This window comes from Lagenorhynchus albirostris, chromosome 4, assembly GCF_949774975.1.
Source record: "Lagenorhynchus albirostris chromosome 4, mLagAlb1.1, whole genome shotgun sequence".
Classification (NCBI taxonomy): Eukaryota; Metazoa; Chordata; class Mammalia; order Artiodactyla; family Delphinidae; genus Lagenorhynchus; species Lagenorhynchus albirostris.
Genome location: NC_083098.1, coordinates 118,521,162 through 118,541,450, shown reverse-complemented (window position 1 = coordinate 118,541,450; position 20,289 = coordinate 118,521,162). Strand labels below are relative to the sequence as shown.

Sequence of the window (20,289 nt, the reverse complement as noted above, 5' to 3'; positions counted from 1 at the left end):
CCAGATCACTGTTCTATGCTATGGCTCTCGCCCACTGGTCCCATGTAAGCAGGGGACTGCAGTTAACAGGCAGATGCCAGGTTTACCTGAAGTCTCACCCCAACTTATTCCACTCAATGTATTCATTGGATTCTTTTCATTGGTAACTCACTGGACGTCCCAGGAGAAAGGACATGGCATTTCTCCTTGGGTTAAGTACATCGGGCCTGGAGTCTCACAATAGGACGAGCCCAAGATAACCAGCCAGGGTGCAGTTTCTCAAGATTCCTACCAAACAGTTATGGGATGAGATGCGGGAGTCACATACCCTTTGAGGATCTTATGAGAGCTACGGAACTACTCCCCTAAAAAATCTGACAATACTGACATTTTGCACACCGTCAAACCCACAGAACTCCGTAGAGTCCACTCAGAGAATCCCTGCCTTATATCCATCCCTGAGTAGCCTCTGAAAGTATCTGATCTGGGAACACAAGATATAAAGGAGACCGGAAAGTGTTACAGGGGCTTAAAATTGGGGGAAAAATACAATTGCTTTTCTGGGGGAAAAAAGGAGGCAACTTGAAATTGGTTCCACGTGGAGGTTCTGGATTGCCCACGGAAGACCAGCCACTGGCCCAGGTGGGCTGTGTTCGCTCACCACACGTTACCTTCACAGTTCTTTCCATCTTGGCTTAACGCGTATCCCTCTGCACACATGCACACATGGGACTTAGGCTCTTGCCCACACATGCTGCTTCTGCAGTCACCTTTCCTCAGTTTGCAGAGTTTCTGATCTAAAAGAGAAGGCGGTTAATTTGGAGTGGAGGTGTGTTTTCACAGGGGCAGTGCATGATCCCCTCATGACTCCTAAGAACTCTAATCTTCCCGTGACATCAGCAGGGGTGTTGCCTCACAGAGGCGGCACTGCTCTAGGGTCGAACATTAGCCCAAATCACCCGGCATTCTGAAGCCCATTTATTTCTCTAGTTGTATCTCTCCTACAGTAGCTCTCGGGATAGGACGTACTAATTACCTGGAGATGTCGTTCCTTGGGTTACGAACACTAAGCACAACTTAATAGCTTTTTCTTTTTGACCTGCTTTTATCAAAAGTATTTACTTATTTAAAAAATAAATAAGGCAATAAACAGAAATGCTGAAAATGAAATATCTGTTTAAGAAGCAAAAAAGGCTGCAAAATGAAGAACATCTCTTCTTAAGTATAATATTTATAGGTCAGATCTATATATTTATGTTTTTAGGATCATTATGTAAAGAACAACTTCTTTCAGATAGTATATACCACTGCCATATATCTTATCCCCAAGTTTCTGAGTTTATTGCTGCCGCCATTCCATGTGTGACAAACTAGCCCAGGGCAAATAGTAAAATCTGCTCAGTAGGTAGGTGCTTGGATTAAATTAGCCAAATAATACATTGAACAACAAATGGCCAACTTGGTACCTTTGGTTTTCAAAGCCAGAGTCAAGGGCTAAACTAGTAACACATATATCCCTGTTCAAATTTTGTTCCTTCTCAGTTTTGCCAATTTTAATAATGACTTTGTGAAATGCTCTGGAAATACAGAGGTAAGTTTGAATATGAGGGCAGCTCTCAAGGTGCATGTAGTTATGGAGGCCAGAGCTCTGGCAATAGGTGACGGCAGGGGAAGAGGACCGGGGTCAGGCACCAGGAGACCTGGCATAGCTGAGATCAGTGAGAGCCTGTGAGTAAGGGGAGGAGCCCACTAAAAACACAGCCTTGCCGTGAAAGACACAAGAAACAAGCCAGAGAGAGCCTGAGCACAGTAGTGCACGAGGCTGAGACCGTCCCCCATGCAGGTCTGTTTCTCTGGTCTCTGTCTACTTAGAAAGGTGCCCCTCACTCTGACTCTACCCCTTTCCCTCTACTTCAAGTTACTAAACACTTTTCTTGACCGACAAAGCATCACACATTAGAAACGTATTCTTGCCCCCTTGAAGATGTTTCTAATGTACCTTGAGACCACCTGGAGGGCATGTCACCCTCTAGAGATTCTGATTTGATACATCAAGGGAAAGGCTCACTTTTACCGGATTCTGGAATGATTCTGACGCTGGAGTCTTTACACCACACTTTGAGAGACACTGACCTAAAGTACTAATGGAATATCCCACTTTCACCTTAGTTATGTATGCCTCCTTTTAGCTAATCTGTGTTATTTCTTCAGTTATTTTAAACTTGTTTATTCAGATCTCTTGATAGAATTACATGCACAATTATTTAATACTGTTGGAATATTATCAACTAAGTCAGTTAAGATTTACACTGAATAGTATTTTTTATAATTAAAAAAATTTGTTTTAAGTTATTTATTTTTGGCTGCGTTGGATCTTCGTTGCTGTGCGCGGGCTCTCTCTAGTTGCAGTGAGCAGGGGTTACTCTTCCCCGCGCCCCCTCACTGCGGGGGCCCCTCCCGTTGCGGAGCACGGGTTCTAGGGGCACGGCTTCAGTAGTTGTGGCTCGTGGGCTCTGGAGCGCAGGCTCAGTAGTTGTGGTGCACTGGCCTAGCTGCTCCGTGGCATGTGGGATCTTCCCGGACCAGGGAACGAACCCGTATCCCCTGCATTGGCAGGAAGATTCCTATCCGCTCTGCCACCAGGGAAGCCCTACACTGAATAGTTTTTGGATATTGATTCCAAAAATTTTGTTTCTTGTCCATGGTTTTTATGCCAATTATGCATGTTTAGTAACATTGTTTTTCATGTTCCGACATGCTTCACATATCAAAATTTTAATTAAGAAAATTAAAAACAAAATGACCCCAATTTTTAAAGTAAAGGACTAAAGGCAGAAACTCACAAATGTACTGGAGACAAAATGTACCTAATTCAAATTTCTAACAAAGAACATGTGACTGTTTTAACTGTATTTTTTATAACGTTTACAAATTAACAACAACAAAAATCCAGAAAGGCCTGATTAATAGCACCTTTTAATAGCCTTTTAATAGCACCAAAGTGCTACTACTTTCTTGAGGTAACCAAAAAGTGAGAGATTATGCTTCCTGTAAATATCCCTTATAAAAATCTTTCCAAACCCAGTATGATAGACGACCACTGCATTAAGAACTGGGAAAACTGAGTTCTGCCTTTTACATAAAATCACCTTATCCCTTTGACTTCAGTTTCCGTGAAATAAAAGTGTTGAAGTAGATATTCTCTGAGATCCCTCACTTAAAAATATATGGTTCTATCCAGAATCAAATGTTTGTTGTAAATTCCTCTAAATTTATACCTCTAAAGATTCTCAAACCTTAATACCTGCTTATGATATGTTAATGGAGATTCAAAGTGACTTATGGAGAAAACCATTAGTGTCTAGGGTACAGGAAATTGCTCTGTTCTTCATCTAGATCCAATGTTATTTATCTTTTTTTTGTACTTTTCTACAACCTCTTACCTGTTCTTCTGTGTGTTCTTATTATCAACATCATCATAATTCTATATATACATGTACATTAATCAGTAAGCTTTTGAGGATAAAGCATGCATCCCATTCACATTCATAGTCCCAATAGCACCTAATCTGGTGCCTTTTACAACACAGGGGTGCTACAAACATCTGGAATACATGCCCAAAAACCTGTGATCATGAAACCTGCAACTTAACTCCTTTATTTGGTTTCTCCTTGAATTTCCAGTCAACCTCAGAGTTAGAACTCAAATAGATGGTCAGTATTCTTTCCACTATCCCATACTGATGATGGTTTTAATGATACTTATTAACAACATACATTACTATTCAATGATGAACATAGGCAGGAAAGCAATCACTATTCGTCTCTGAATGGCTGTGCTGATAACGTGACCCCAATTCAGACACTAAACACTTAAAAGGTCATTTTAGGAAGAGGCAAAACATAGAGGATTGAGGGCTGTATTTTGTTTAATCTCCTTAATCTGCTGTTCTTTAGCTTCAAATGAGGCCGAAGCTAGCACTCAGAATGCTGCCGCTGACCTCAGATAATCCGCCTCCCAGAGCCCAGCAGTGGAGCCTAATTACCTCTGAGATCAAATTAAAGCTCCTAAATCATGGAGTTGAATGTCCACCACCAACTGCGCCTTCAATAACTGCCCAACTCACAAGCTCTCAGGAGCTTTGCTATAGCCAAGCAAACTATAGATTTCACCCTGGCGCACTTCTGAAACAACACACGTGGGATTCCTGAGCCTGTTTCTTTCCACTGACCACACCTTTCTCTCTACCTCAAATTCAGTGTCAGACTCACCTCATCAACAAAGCCTTTCTAGTCTCTTCCATTTGAACCCATTCACCTGAATCATTCTTTTAACTAAATATTTAGCGCCCCCAATAGTTAAAAATTTGAATAACATTTTATAAAGCATTTACGTTATCCCATGTAATTTTTATAACAAGCCCTTGAGCTACGCAGAGTAATTGTTGTCTTCCATTTTACAGATTAGGAAATAGTATCTTAAGGATCACATATAGGCAATAAGGGGTAGGGGTGGGACTCGAGCTCAAGTCTTCAGTGACAGACCTTACCTCTTTAAGGTATATAATATGTGTGTTTGTGTATATGTATATACTTATGTATATATATAAAATATAATTATGGGTTTTTATAGAAATATATTTATATTATTCATATTATATATTAATATAGACCATTATATACTGATACATAATAAAGTTAATATATTAACATATTAATATGCTATGCTATATACTCTATGTATAATAAAATATATAAATTATATATACAATATATTTTTCTATAAATGTCTATGATTTTTGTTTTATTTATTTATTGTCTTTTTCATTAGTGAGTTCCCTGAATAAATGACTCCCTCACCTTCCCCAAAAAACTTCCCAAACTGTGTAATATAGAAGTTTATTCTTCTTTGTTAATAGAAAATAAGAAGGAAGAAACGAGAATGGTTATTCTGTGCTATTGGAATTCCTAATTATAGTTTAAAAAAAAAAATCACTTAGACAGAACTTAGCTACTTGGTATCCTTATCCATCTAAACCTAAGAATCAGAAAGTAAAGAAATAGAGACTTCCCTGGTGGTCCAGTGGTTAAGACTTCTCCTTCCAGTGCAGGGGGTGTGGGTTTGATCCTGGTCAGGGAGCTAAGATCCCACATGCATCAGTGGCCAAAAAAACAACACATAAAACAGAAGCAATATTGTAACAAATTTGATAAAGATTTTTAAAAATGGACCACTTAAAAAAAATGTTAAAAACAAAAAGAAAGTAAACAACTCAACAGCCTCTGAGCAGTTAAAAAATAAATGCCTTTTACTCTCAGATGCAACCCTCAGGCCCACTCAGTCTTTCCTTATTTCAGATCTATTTCTGAGGAGCTTGGCCAGTCCACAGCATGAAGATGCAAACACAAGGTGTGGAGGCCTCCGCTCCCATTGTTACCACCCCCATCCACAGTGCATTCCCCACTAGCAGGAGTGGCTACATGATTCCGATGTTCTTTCTTGCTGAGCCCGGACACAGCCTCAGCCCAGCATTCTAGACCACCAAGGGTTAGTTACTGGTCATCTTTCCCACAACTAGAAGCCTTATCTCAGGGCTCCTCCTGGAGAAAGACGGCATAATCTGAGTGTGAAAATGATAATAACTGCAATGAATAAAAACATTTCAAATATTTTTTACATCCTTGAATTTATAAAGATGCTTTTTTTAAAAGAAGGTCACCTCTGGAGGATACACTAACCCTTTATTCTGAAAACAGACAAATTAAGGGAAAGATTAAATCAAGCATTTAATTTACCTTTCCTATAAAAGATGTTCCTCAGGGAAATCATAGAGCTGATGTGGAAAAGTTATTCAACTAATAAGCAATGATAGAATTAGAATGTCATTACTTCAAACCTCTAATGAAAAAATGCCTCTAAGCAATGACAATTAATAACTTGTAAAGCCATTACACAAAAGGCTGATAGGAAACACTACAATGGACAGACCAGGCTGGCAACACCTGAACCACTGATGAATCTTGAACATCACAAAAAGAATGGAGACCCAGCCACTACATGCCCTCTGGCGTGGTCACTAGGAAGCATGTGGTACTACCCGCAGTACCACCTATAAAGTACTCTTGCAAAAAATCTGAATCTGATAAGGCTTCTAGGCTAAAACTACCAGTGTATAGGAAAAACAGAATCATGTTAAATGACACCACGGGGATAGAATCTGAAAAATCCAGAATGTGGGAAACTCTAAGGGACAAATGATCTGGGTTCCTCAACAAATGAATGGCAGGAAAAAGTCTCAAACTAAAGAGGCCAGAGCCAGGCATATGGAAACCAGCAAGAAGCAAGAGACAACAGCAAGAAAGATAGAAAATTGATAAAGAGCCATTCCAAGTATTTAAAAGGCACTTCCCATGGCAGCCATTTGGTGTCAGGGCAAACCTGCATTAAAAACCCAGCTTTGGGCTTCCCTGGTGGCACAGTGGTTAAGAATCCGCCTGCCAATGCAGGGGACACGGGGTCGAGCCCTGGTCCGGGAAGATCCTACATGCCGTGGAGCAACTAAGCCCGTGCACCACAACTACTGAGCCTGAGCTCTAGAGCCTGTAAGCCACAACTACTGAGCCCACGTGCCACAACTACTGAAGCCTGCATGCCTAGAGCCCGTGCTCCACAACAAGAGAAGCCACCACAATGAGAAGCCTGCGCACCGCAACGAAGAGTAGCCCCTGCTCACCGCAACTAGAGAAAGCCCATGTGCAGCAACAGACCTAACGCAGCCAAAAATAATTAATTAATTAATTTTTAAAAAACCCCAGCTTTGCCTCAAATCAGTCCTATTCTTGCCCCAATGACGTGTATCTTTGTAAATGTGACCCTCATCATTGAGAAAATGTCAATAACTAGAAATATGTTAGGAAGTACAGAAATCCATAATTTGCTAAGATTTCTGTAATAAATAACAGAGCTTTGGGTGTTTGAACTGATAATTTAAGCTAGATGAAAACAGAATATAAGTGTAGATGAGGTTATGGAGAGATTGGAATCCTTGTGCACTGTTGGTGTAAATGTAAACTAGTACAGCCGCTGTGGAAAACAGTATAATGGGCCTTCAAAAAATTAAAAGTAAAATTACCGTATGATCGAACAATTCACTTCTGAGTATATGTTCAAAAGAATTAAAGCAGCATCTCAAAAAGATACTTGCAGACCCATGTTTGTAGCAGCATTATTCCCAATAGCTAAAACATGGAAGCAACCCAAGTGTTTATCAAAGGAGAAACAGATAAGCAAAATGTGATCTACACAGGCAGTGGGTTATTATTCAGCCTTAAAAAGAAAAGAAATTCTGACACATGCTACAAAACAGATGTATCTTGAGGACATTATGCTGAGTGAAATAAACCAGTCACAAAAAGAGGAATATTGTATGATTACACTTATATGAGGTCGTTAGAGTAGTAGTCAAAATCACAGAGACAGAAAGGAGAATGGTGGTTGCCAGGGGCTGAGGACAGGCATAAGTGGGGAGTTCTCATTTAATGGGTGTAGAGTTTCAGTTTTACAAGATGATAAGATTTATAGAGATTAATGGTGGTGATGTTTGCACAAAAACTGTGAATGTACTTAATGCCACCTAACTGTACACTTAAATATGGCTAAGATGATAAATTTTATGTTATGTGTACTTTACCACAATATTTACATTTTCAGAAAAACTTATGTGAAAATAATATTCATATATCTAGGATGATTCTTTTCTAGATGTATCAAAAAAAACAAGGTTTTACAGTAGAAACCCCAGCAATGACGTAATCAAAGTGAATAAGAGTCCCACCTGGGCAGTTTTAGCTACACTAGTCACTTCCATAAGCAAGTACATTTCTAGGTGGAGACAGTTCTCCTTCAGGAACTCTCAGAATTAAAGAAATTCAGCAACATTTTTCTGCATGAAATGAATGCAAAGTATTTTAAACAGTGTTGATGACAGATGTGCTTCATTTTCCAAAGAAGACGCTTTTGAATTTCTCTTATGAGCTTAAAACTGGAATCTACATTTTAAAGAATCACAGAAGAAAGCAAAATTGTTTGCACCTTTTACAAAAGAACATCTGTGAGCAGTAAAACTATAGTTGCAAATTCTCTAAATGTTGAGCTTGAAATAATGCCATTAACACTGTATACAAAGAAGTTCCTACACCGGCTCTGAGATTCATACACAGTCTGCCTTTTTTTTTTTTTTTTTTTTTTTTTTTTTTGCGGTACGTGGGCCTCTCACTTTTGTGGCCTCTCCCGTTGCGGAGCACAGGCTCCGGATGCGCAGGCCCAGCGGCCATGGCTCACGGGCCCAGCCGCTCCACGGCATATGGGATCTTCCCGGACCGGGGCACGAACCTGTGTCCCCTGCATCGGCAGGCGGACTCGCAACCACTGCGCCACCAGGGAAGCCCCCAGTCTGCCTTTTGTATCCATGAGTTGCACATCTGCATATTCAACCAACCGTGGATCAAAAATATTCTTTAAAACAATTCCAGAAAGTTTCAAAAAACAAAATTTGAATTTGCCTTGTGCCAGAGACTGTTTACATAGTATTTACAATTATTTACATAGTATTTATATTGTGTTAGGTATGATAAGTAATCTAGAGATGATTTAAAGTATAAGGAAGGACGTTAGGTAATATGCAAATACTACACCATTTTATAAGGGACTAGTGCACCCTCGGATTTTGGTATTGGCCAGAGTCCGAACAAATCCCCGTGGATACTGAGGGGCAGCTCTAACAGTATAGTGTCAGGGCAGCCAGGAGAACACTGTTGCCTAATAAGTTAAATCATGACAACAAAAATGTGAGATCAACTCTGTGTCTCTTTTCAGAGTGCCAGAGGAGGAGTGTGTGTGTGTGTGTGTGTGTGTGTGTGTGTGTGTGTGTGTGTGTGTGTGTGTGTGTGTGTGTGTGTGTGTGTGTGACTGAGAGAGAGAGACAAAGAGAGAGACGGAGAGAGAGAGAGATTGATTTTCTGAGTTCCTGAAGTGGAAAAAAATTTTAAAAGAGAAAAAAAATAAGGTTTGGGCCCCATAATCTGTGCAAACTGAAGCTTTTAACCACCAGCAGGCCGTGGATAGACAAGAATATGCCAAATGACAGCTTATCCCAAAACAATTAAGGCAAACCTAATATAGGAAACTATAGACAATAGTGAGAGGGTAGCTGGGGAGGCAGCATGGTGTCAGTCTGCCTGAGTTCAAATCTCAGGTCTACCCCAGTGTGACCTTGAACAAGCGACTGTGACATCTCTGAACCTCAGCTTTGTAATCTATAAAATGGTACTAATAATCACACTTAATTTGTAGGGTTGTGGAGATTAAATGAGATAATGTAGGAGAAGCCCAGACCAGATCATTCTGCACCCAGTCAACGGTCATGACTATTATTTCTAAGAGCAATACAACCTGTGCCATTTTTTCTATTTCCTACGCAGCAGCCCATGTGACTCCCAAATCTATTACTTCTAGCCCAGACCTTTTTCCTGAAACCTAGACCACTTAATGAAAAGAAAGAAGAAAAAGACTGAAGCATAAAAGAGTCTAAAAGACTCTGAAAAAGACTCTCCTTAGAGTTAAGCTGCAAAGATCTGCTGCAGAGAAAACTGATTTAAAACACTGGGATTTATTCATAACTATACAAAAGGGAGCAGGCTCGCTGAACACTGTCTGGCCAAGGGCAGGGGCTTACAACACGGAAGAAAGGCAACACGTCTTCAGATATTAAATATCTCTGGAACTTGTTCCTCATGGTATTATTTAGCAGGGAGAGGGTACCAAAGGGTGTTTTTCTCAGTCTTTTTTTTTTTCCAACTATGGTTTATTAAATGTCCTCTAGGCACTGGGAGTACAATGGAGAGTTGTATTCTGTGTCCTCATAGGACAAAGGAAGTCGAGGAAGACAGACGATTATGGCAAAACATGATAAGTGCCCTGTGACAGGGGAAATCTGCTATTTTCTGCAAATAGCTACTGAGGTTCTGAGGTCAGGGAAAGTGTTCCTGAAAGAAGTGATATTGGAGCTGTTTCTCAGAGGATGAAGAGTAAGCCACTGCCGAGAATTAGAAAGAGTGCTTCCAGGGAGTTCCCTGGTGGCCTCGTGGTTAGGATTCAGGGCTTTCACCGCCATGGCCCAGGTTCAATCCCTGGTCAAGGAACTGAGAGCCGCAAGCCGTGTGGCCAAAAAAAAAAAAAAGAAAGAGCGTTCCAGAATATGCCGAAAGGCTGGAGGAGAGAGCAAGCGTGCCTCCCTGGAGGAAATCAAATCTTTGAGGATGGCTGCAGCCCAGACTTTAATGCAGAAAATGGTGAGAGTGGAAGCTGAGAAATGAACGGGGTACCCCGTGAACCAGTTAGATACAAAGACTGGGTTTTATTGTTGGCAGTTGAGAGTTGACAACTGATTTTAACCCAGGAACGACACGATTGGGTTCTTCGTTTTGAAGGGTTATACTCCCTGCAGCATGGAAAAGGGAGGTGGGGGACACGAATGAAGTGGGTACCAGGGATGGAGAGCTGTGAGAGGGGCCCAAGTGGTTAGATAGTAGGTAGTAGAATTGTCAGGAGCTGGAGACTGATTTCATGGTGTTGGAATGAGAAAGAGGGAGGAAAGGGCAACTCCTAGATTTCTGCCTGTCGAGGTGGAGGTAGAATGCTACTCACCAAAGTAGGGACACTGGAGGGAGAGAAGCTGGGGAGAAGGGAGGGGAAAGTGAGTGGGTCAGTTATTTCCTTTGCTCCTGAAGCACTTGCAAGAAATCCAAGTAGAAATGCTCAGAAGGCAGGTGAACATGTGGGCCTTGAGAAGGAAACTTGTGCTGAGCCTGAATGTGTACATCCGACATGGCCCCAGCAGGACCCTGATCCTGGAGGAAGCAGACTGCAAGAGAAGGCACCAGAGTGACCACTCTCAGGAAATAGGTCAGAATCATCAGAAAACCAGCCTGATGCTGCAACTGTGGCCCTACTACCTCGACTTGGGCTCATCAATCTGCATCGACCTCCTCTATAACCAGCCAATCCCAATGGACAAGCCGTGGACAAACAAGCACTTGTTTAAACTGACACATTACTCTTCCTGGTGGAGCTCTGTGGCTTTGCCTTTGTAAGCCCCACCCTTGTCCTTGGTCTTCATCAGGGCTGCTCCCTTTTGTATATTATGAATAAATCCCCAATGTTTGAAATCACTTTTTTCTGCAGCTTAGCTCTCACTGTGCCTCAGGTTACCGGCCCCCTTTCATTTGTCTATATCTCAAGAAAGAGGTCTGGACTAAAAATAATATATTCAGGAGTCAAACAGGCTACAGCATAGGAAATAAAATAGAAAAATGCCACAGGTTATACAGCCCTTAGAGATTAACAGTGCACAGAACCGTCTGAGTGGTTCTGAGAAATCACTTGAGAAAAAATCAACCTGCTTAACTTTATTTAACCCAGTCTGTCTGAATCATCTGACCCTAAAATGTTTCTTCCTTCCAAATAACCCTTACAGAACTAGTGTTTGGAGAACATTTTGATAAATGATAGTTTAGGCGTTTTTCATGAGGTAAGTTTGTTGGTCCTCTTATTTGTATAAATACATATATTTTATAACAAAAATAATATCAACCAAGTTACATGATTTTTCTCAGCTATTTCCTCACTGAAGTAGTCTCACTACTAAATGCCTTGCAAACCAAGGTACTACTACTGTTCACTTTGCCAGAAGAGCTACAATTGTAAGCCTATTCTTCAGCAGGAATTAACCAGCCTCCAGAAAAGTACTTTTTTTTTTTTTTTTTTTGGCGATACGCGGGCCTCTCACCGCTGTGGCCTCTCCCATCGCGGAGCACAGGCTCCAGACGCGCAGGCTCAGCGGCCGTGGCTCACGGGCCCAGCCACTCCGCGGCATGTGGGATCTTCCCGGACTGGGGCACGAACCCGCGTCGCCTGCACCGGCAGGCGGACTCTCAACCACTGCGCCACCAGGGAAGCCCGGAAGTACATCTTTAAATGTGAAGGCTATCAGGTACTTTGAGAACCTGATGGAAGTCAGGTACCATCTCCCTAGAGGGACAATTGCATATCTTCATCTAACATATACAATCAAGGGCTTCACAACCCTAAATCTCAGGTGAGGAATTTCTGCTGTACATGGCACTAAAACAATTTAAACCTATTTGATGATAGCCAAAGTAACAGTGCTCTTGAAATCGAAAGTCCTTTGCACTTGGACCGCACATGAAGCCCATCCTTTGATCAATAACTAAAGCCAGTATCTCCAGTGCCAACTGCCTTCTAGATTCCAGGTTTGCCTGTAGCTCTGCTGCCGGCACCGCCTTTCCAATCAAATTCTATTATTTGCCACATTGTTCTATAGTGCATCATTGTAGACTTTCTCCTGAAATTCATGCTTTCAATATCCTATTTGAACTCCCCATCAAAGAGGCCAAGTAATAGTGAAGGACTCTGAAGAGCTTACCTGTTTATGGTAGAAAGAACACTAAACTGACAGACAGGAATTTTTTCCAGAATCCATCATTTACAAGGTGTGTAATCCTGGAAAAGTCACTCTATTTCTCTAGGCTTCATATTTTTCAATTATGAAATGAGTACAATAATTGAGGACCTTTCTGTCTCACAAGGTTGCTGTGACAAACCAATATGATAATGCCCAAGGAAATACTTTGGAAATTATGAGGTTACATATAAATGTAAGAGACAGTGATGATGATGATGATATCTCTAACTACTGTGAATGAGACCAATAATTATTTACTCATAGTATTATAGTTGTTGGTTCTAATTTTATTGTGAGTCATCACCACTTGGACAATAAGTTGTGTCTGACCTTGAGTCGAAATTTCCCATGTAAGGTAACTGGCAGTATATCAGATGCTCTGCCTTTATGTGTGGAATATGGTCACCATCTATTCTATAGTCTTGCTACTTCGTTGTTGTTCTTTAATGCTGTGCTCAAGCCACAGCTGAATTGTTTACCACAACTCTTGCTTTTTAAATTCAAATAAGTGAGTTAAAAAAAATAACTTGCTTGAACAAATGCTTCATCTCTAGGAATTTGTCCTTGCAGTTTCTCATCTCTTGCATTGAAAATATAGTCATTACACAAGTGAAATTATAGTTTCTATCTAAGTTTTTTAAAGAAATAGATTAAAAGCATTTGTACTATTAGTTACCTGCCTGAGGATATAAGAAATAACAATGTCAATTCCCCCTAGCTTCTAACCTCCTTTTGACAGTCTCACGCCTGTTTGTTCTCTGTTCAGTCCCTTCAGCTCTCTTCAGGAGCTAAGTCGAGGGCAGGTACAAACCCATTTATACACTAATTGTGGGAGGGACTTATAGTCCCTACCATGTCCCACATTATTACCAAATCCTAGTGGCATCCGACAGGTAGAAAGGAGAGAAAACAAACAATTCCATCTTTATTTTGGAAACTCACAAGGCTAGTTGCAGATGGAATTAAATATATTTTAAAGCCCTCTTGAAATAAAATTTTTACATAAAGGCAGATGTTAGTGTAACATAATTTATGTGGTATATAAGCCATATCAAGACAGCCTACCTAAAAAAATGATTATATGTGAAGGAACTTGTATGCCTGTTAGCATAACTGACGTCATCTTGGGCCCTTACAGTTTCTCCTGTCCTTCTGCTGACCCTACCCAGGACTGTGCTGTGCAGTGAATCACTTCTCTGTCATCAAGGGCTTTGTAGGTAATAATCATAAGGACCAGGTAGCCTCTATACTCTTTTAGTCCCCAAACAATGATGAAAACCTTCCCTGACATATTTCTGGCACCCATGAGTCCAGTGACCCATTCATAAACATTGCTTCCAAGCACGTACCCCCATACCCCAGGTTAACTATAAAATTGTCCCAGTGGCCCCTCGGCAGTGCAGAGTACAGCTGTGAATGCTTCCAGATCGTTGTCTGCCCAATTCCAATCCCACCCTGTAAGTTACTCTATAATGAATCAATCCACTGATTATACGGAGCTGCCTGCCTCATTTTTTGGTCTTACGATGCTTCCTCAGTTCAATGGGCACTTTTCGTTCCCTTCGTCCTTCAACAGAATTCAGAGAAGACTGCATTTGAATGTAGAAATTTGGAACTATGACTAGATTCAGTGAATCCATTTATTTTACTAATTCTTTATAAATAAATAAATAACCACTGAATATAGGGTGGTTTACATCAATCTGCCCATCCATCCATCTGTCAGATATGGTCCCTGCATGCATGGCATTTATAATCAAGTGGGAGAGAAAATCAAAAAGAAAGCAAAGTGGTACGTAATTCCACGTTTGATGAGTTCAGTGAATATCTATCGAGAGAAAGATAGGAGGTGAAGGGGCCTACTTTGCTCGGAGGACCAGAGAAGGCCTACCTGAGGACATGACAGTTAAGCTCAGAACTGGAGAGAAGTCTAGGCAGAGAGAAGAGTGACTGCAAAATCCTGAAGGTATGAAGGAGCTTGGCATGTCTGAAGAACTCCAGGAAGACTTGTGTTAGAGTCCAGTGAGGGGAGGAGGAAAAGATGCTGGATCAAATGGGTCAAATATTGGTAGGCCTGGCTAAACGTTAAATTTCGATCTAAATGCAAAGGAAAGCTTTTGAAAGATTTTAAGCAGGGGGGGTTAACAGATCAGATTTACTATGTAAAGGCAAGAGGAGAAAACAGAAAGATTAATTAAGTAGCTGCTACAATAGGCCAGACAAGGTATGCTGGCTGTTTGGACTATGGTGTTGGCAGCTCGGGGGGGTGGGGGAGGCGGGGGGGAGTGGACATTTGAGATGTATTTAGGAGGTAGAATGGAAAGGATTTGGCGGTACATTGGAAATTGAGGGTGAGGCAGTTGGGGACTATGCCAGACTCTGTTTGAGGTCAAAGATGACTCACCAGGTGCCCAAGGATCACCCTCTGCCTTGGGCTGTACGAGTGGATGCACTACTTTAATTCCACCAGGTGGTACCAATGATGGACTGAGGTTAATTTTAACCATATTCTTCCCAGTGTACTTGTTAGCTATCCAAATTGTCTTCTTTTTCCATGTTGAATAGAAAATACGATCACCAAAAAGGGACATCGCAAAAATATTGTGCCTAAAAACAACAGGAAAAACACATAAAGAATGGCAGAACATTTCTTCTGGGCTTATTAGAGTTTCACTTCATTTCAATTTATTGTCTGAATTTTAATCACCTACGTTTTCAATTGTTTCTCATTTAGGGTTAGAAACAGATATTAAGTTTAAATTTTTCTTTATGTAGCCATAATCTGAATTAATAGGATACAATTTTTAGGTCCAGATCCATTCTCATTCTTTTGCCTCTCAGCACATAAGTGTGGTGAAAATAAAATAGGGAAGAAAACAGGAACAGGATAAGAGTGGACTTCAGGGCTTTCCTGGTGGTGCAGTGGTTGAGAGTCTGCCTGCCGATGCAGGGGACACGGGTTCGTGCCCCGGTCCGGGAAGATCCCACATGCTGCGGAGGGGCTGGGCCCATGAGCCATGGCCGCTGAGCCTGCACGTCCGGAGCCTGTGCTCTGCAACGGGAGCGGCCACAACAGTGAGAGGCCCGTGCACCACAAAAAAAAAAAAAAGAGTGGACTTCAGGTTGTGTCAATTTTGCACAACTAATTGCTGCCTCATGCCGCAAGCTAGAGTCAGTTGCTGGCAAGACAGCAAGTCAAATGAAAGACAGATGCTTCACAAAACATATGGCATAGTAATTCCAAAATGAATACCTATAACCAGCATGTGAAAATTTATTATATGCCAAATACTCTGTTAATTATTTTTATTTGTGTTTCTTTACTTAATCTTCACAAAAATCCCAAGAAATAGGTCCTATTATTATCCCCACTGTATGGCTCTCAGCATAACTGATGCCATCTTGGGCCCGTACAATTCCTCCTATCCTTCCGCTGACTCTACCCAGGACCGTACTGTGCAGTAGATAACTTCTCCGTTGTCAAGGGCTTTGTAAATAATAGATATTGATTAATAATCATTAGGATTGGGTGGCCTCTATGCTCTCTTATTCCCATAAAATGATGAAGACCTTCACTGCCATATTTCCAGCACCCACAAGACTTAGGAATAAATCTTGACTGAGGAATGCACTTCCTGTTTCCAAGCACATATCCCCATACCCTAAGTTAACTGTAAAATTGTCTCAGTGGCCCCTTGGGAGTGTGGAGTGCAGCTACAAATGCTCTGGATCGCTGCCCACCCAATCCCACCCTCTGAGAAAGTTACCCTATAATATACTGATCCATTGCTTATATGGGGCCGCCTGCCTTGTTGTTCAGTCTCAAAATACCATTTCAGTTCAGTGGGCACTTTTTGTTCCCTCCCTACTCCGACACCCACATTAAAGGAAACAGGATGAGAGAAGTTGTGTAACCTGCCCAAGTCACTCACCTAATAAATAGTAAATCTGGGACTTGAGCTCAAGGTTTTGGACTCCAAAATCTGTACTAAACCACTACACCAGTTTAGCTGACAAAAGTAACATTCATTGATCACACAAACTTCAAATGGCAATTGTGTTATTTTATACCAAAAGCAAAACTTACTGTGTGTGATGTTGGCTAAAATGGACGGCACCTCCATCGTAATCACAGGAACAAATACGAGAATTGCTTCTTTCTCTGTGGTACTGAATCCAAAAGAGCCGTTTCTCAAGCACATCCAAGGACACAGCTGTTATTTTCTCCGATGTCTCTAACAGAAGCTTCACTTCCACACCACCGAGATCCGCTCTGTGAAGGCTGCCCGCCACCTCTGAAGACCAAAACATAAACCTGAGGGCAAACACATCACATAGACACATAATTGAATGTAAGGTCACTGAAATGGCTGACTTCTCTCAGTTTTTCAGTAATCCCCGGATGTCTGCACAAGACGAGTTTGACTATTTTGAATGAAAATTCAATTCAACAAATATTTATTGCCCTGTTATGGCAATTCCGTGTGATTTCAAGTTAGAAGGAGAATTACGCTTCTCTAGCAGGAAACCATGGTAGTCAAGAGTGCTACTGGTAGAGCAAGCCTGCCTCAGTTCAAACCCAGGCAAACACCCTATTGAAAATGGTGTTTGTGCATTGCAAAAGAGAGTCTTGGTCTCAATCAGGAGGTCTCTTTAAGTCAAAATGTTATGATTCCATGAATTTCAGATTTTGAAACATATTTCAATGTCCAAAACCAGCAGCATTTACCTTTCTACTGGATCAACTGCTATATTTGCAGGATATTTTAAGGCGCTTAAGAGAACACGGGAATTGTTTCCTTTCATATCTGTTACTGTAATGATTCCTTCCTGTTGATTTGACCAAATAAGTTCTTCATTGATCCAATTTATTGCCATTCCTGAAACATTTTTCTCTATCTCGCATATTTTCTGTAAAATCAAATTTTAAAATTGTTATTAATATTTCCCCATTCACAACAAAATTGTTTTTATTGTTATGTATCAAAGTTTATTCTTTTAAGTTCTTGTCATTTTTGCGCATTCCCAAAATTTAAATGATAAACTAGTCATAGATACCGTGCCATTATTCAGATGCAGCAATATTCATCCTCTCATGTGAATATTTCTGGGCATAGTATTTATATCACAGCTTTGAGATGAAAGTTTATTCTATATTTATTGACATTAGGCAATCAGCCATAAAGTATTAATTATTTCAACTATAGTAACAGTGGAATTTCCATGCTACCTTAAGGTTAGTTTATTCAATTCCATTTGCTAACGGAATTTTCCAGGTTCTCACCTGAACCCAATTCCAAGCTTTGCTAAATTCTGGCAAGATTCCCTTGGAGTTTGTGCATAGGGGCATGAAGTAGATTCATTTCTTCTGGTCCCTCTTCCTCCCTTTATAAAGGGACCTTCCAGGTCCCTCCCTTTCTAAAAGTCCTCAGTGCCTTCAGGCTCTGTCCCCAGGATCTGAATAGCAGGGCTTTTCTTTAATGCTCTCTCATGATAAAAACAACTTAACCAAACCTCAGTTATCTCCTAGTTCCAGCATGTGCAGGTAAACCAGTCCTCTAGGTACGCGGAGGGTGAGAGACTGGAGGAAGCCCTGATGTGTACCGTGGCAGACTTCCGTGGTGGAAATATTCCCACAATCACTGATTTTCAGCTACCGATGTGAAATCAGCAAACACAGAGTTGGGCAGAAATCAGTCTCAGGAGTCTGTGCTATATCTACATCCCATACAAAGTAATCTAGCCAATCCATTTAACTAATTGCTAATATATTAGTTCACCCTGGTAAATTGTTTGCCTTTTAATGGTTGTCCTTTTTAAACAATGTTTTAACCCAAAGCAGGGACTAATACTAGTGGATTTTAGGCTTCAGGCCAATCCTTTCCTAGTGACTTGCCACAAATTCCACAACTATTTAATGTTTTTTTCCTGTTCTCTGACAGGAAACCCTCCAAATTCTTAAACTCAAGATTTTGAAACTAGTCTACAGATGGCTGGAGAGTAATGAGTAGCCATCTTTGTTAAAAGTGAGATTAGTAAGCATTAGAGATGTGATAAAACAGATTAGTGCCTAATTGAAGGCTTTAAGAATAATTGGAGGGAGAAAGTTGTGTTTAAAAAAAAAAAAAAACCCCAAAAACAAACAGCGGGCACTTTGTGTTGGGAATAAATGCTTAAGGTTTCTCTGGCCACCCGCTCTCTGTAATCCATCTCCCAGGAGAGACCATTCCTGCTGGGACTCATTTAAGGGTTCTACTAATTAAGAAGAAGGATAAAAGATCTTTTGTATGTGATTGAAGCAAAATATTTTATATCTATCACCTGCTTTATTATTTTTTTCCAGACTGCGAACACCTTGAGGATAAAAAGAAGAAAGATTTTCTTCCTAAATATTAGGTGCAAAAACCCATGACAGAGATTTTAAGCAGATGAGACAGGGTTTCTCAACCTCAGCACGACTGACATTGGGGGCCTGGTAATTCTTTGTTGTGAGGGACTGTCCTACATATTGTAGGAAGATTAGCAGCATCCCTGGCCTCTAGCACATCTTCTCTTCTCTCCAGTCCAGTTGTGACAATCAAAAATATTTCTTGACATTGCCAAATGTCCCCTGAGGGGCAAAATTGCCACCAGCTGAGAACCACTGGAGTAGAAAATAATCATGTAAATAATCTGTTTTAACCATAAAATAGTGATCTGGCTTAATAAACTTACATCTTTTCAAAATTACATTGACATCCTCACGTTCTCCTGTTGGGGACTTCCAAATATCAATGCCACATGTATGGGCTTGTTCAGTAACATGATACCACAGATGCAGATTAAATAAATACCTACATATGCCAGACACGTATTTGCAATATAATGTAATTTTTATTTATCTATATGTTATGAATTTGCTATATCATGTTTGACAGCCTGTTCAAAAATCCCTCAAATGCCATGGGAAATGGTACTTTACCTCTTGGCTTGTCCCATTCAGAAAAACTCTTTGCAAAAGTTGTCTTTCTAGATCGACCCAATAGATTCTTTCTTCATTGTAATGAAAATCCATGATCATGGATATGCCAGCATCTGCCACCAATTGCTCATGATTAGTTCCTTCTAAGTCAATCCTAAAGATCCTGTTTCCATGTGAGAAAATTAAGAAGGGTGCAGGACCTGCATGGGAAGAAAGACACCAAACAGTATATTTTCAATGATATTTTATCTGATTAAGACAAAATACTTCCCCATGACAAATAGCACAAGCAGAATTAGGTTTTTGTTTTGTTTTGTTTTTAAATTTTTTTGGTTGCGCTGCATGGCACAGCATGTAGGATCTTATTTCCCCCACCAGGTATCGAACCCGTGCCCCCTGCTTTGGAAGTTTGGAGTCTTAACCACTGGACTGCCAGAGGAGTCCCCACAGTTAATTTTTTAAGTCCTGCTTTTATATTTTAAATAAATACCATTGTTTAGATAATAAAGACTTCCTGTAGATGTTCACAGTTAATTTTGTAAATCATTTTCTCCACAAATTGATTGTAAGAAGTGAACATTGACAAATTATGAAAAAAGAAATATTTGAAGAGAAAGACACTTTCTAGCTTAATAATGTTTTTATGTTCAAAAAGAAACTACCTACTGTGTTCTATTGTAAAGAGGGTCTGTATGAATGTCAAATTTCATTACGTAAATTGGAAATAAAATTTCAGATATTACCGTTTTGGAAATGGATCTCCCTCCTCTAGTCTTACCTTATGAACAGAGCATCCAGGTTACTGAC

General features: G+C 40.5%; 1 protein-coding gene across 2 annotated transcripts in view; it reads right to left on the bottom strand.

Annotated features, from left to right (window-relative positions):
* EGF (epidermal growth factor) overlaps nt 1–20,289 on the bottom strand; it is a 103,969-nt gene that overhangs the window by 60,943 nt on the left and 22,737 nt on the right. For both annotated transcript variants that reach the window (XM_060147401.1, XM_060147403.1), the window contains exons 2-6: nt 19,483–19,682; nt 17,251–17,432; nt 16,609–16,836; nt 14,926–15,128; nt 651–776 (exon numbers count right to left, since the gene is read on the bottom strand). In XM_060147401.1, the coding sequence (XP_060003384.1) occupies nt 651–776; nt 14,926–15,128; nt 16,609–16,836; nt 17,251–17,432; nt 19,483–19,682 (939 nt within the window). The remainder of the gene's footprint in view (nt 1–650; nt 777–14,925; nt 15,129–16,608; nt 16,837–17,250; nt 17,433–19,482; nt 19,683–20,289) is intronic.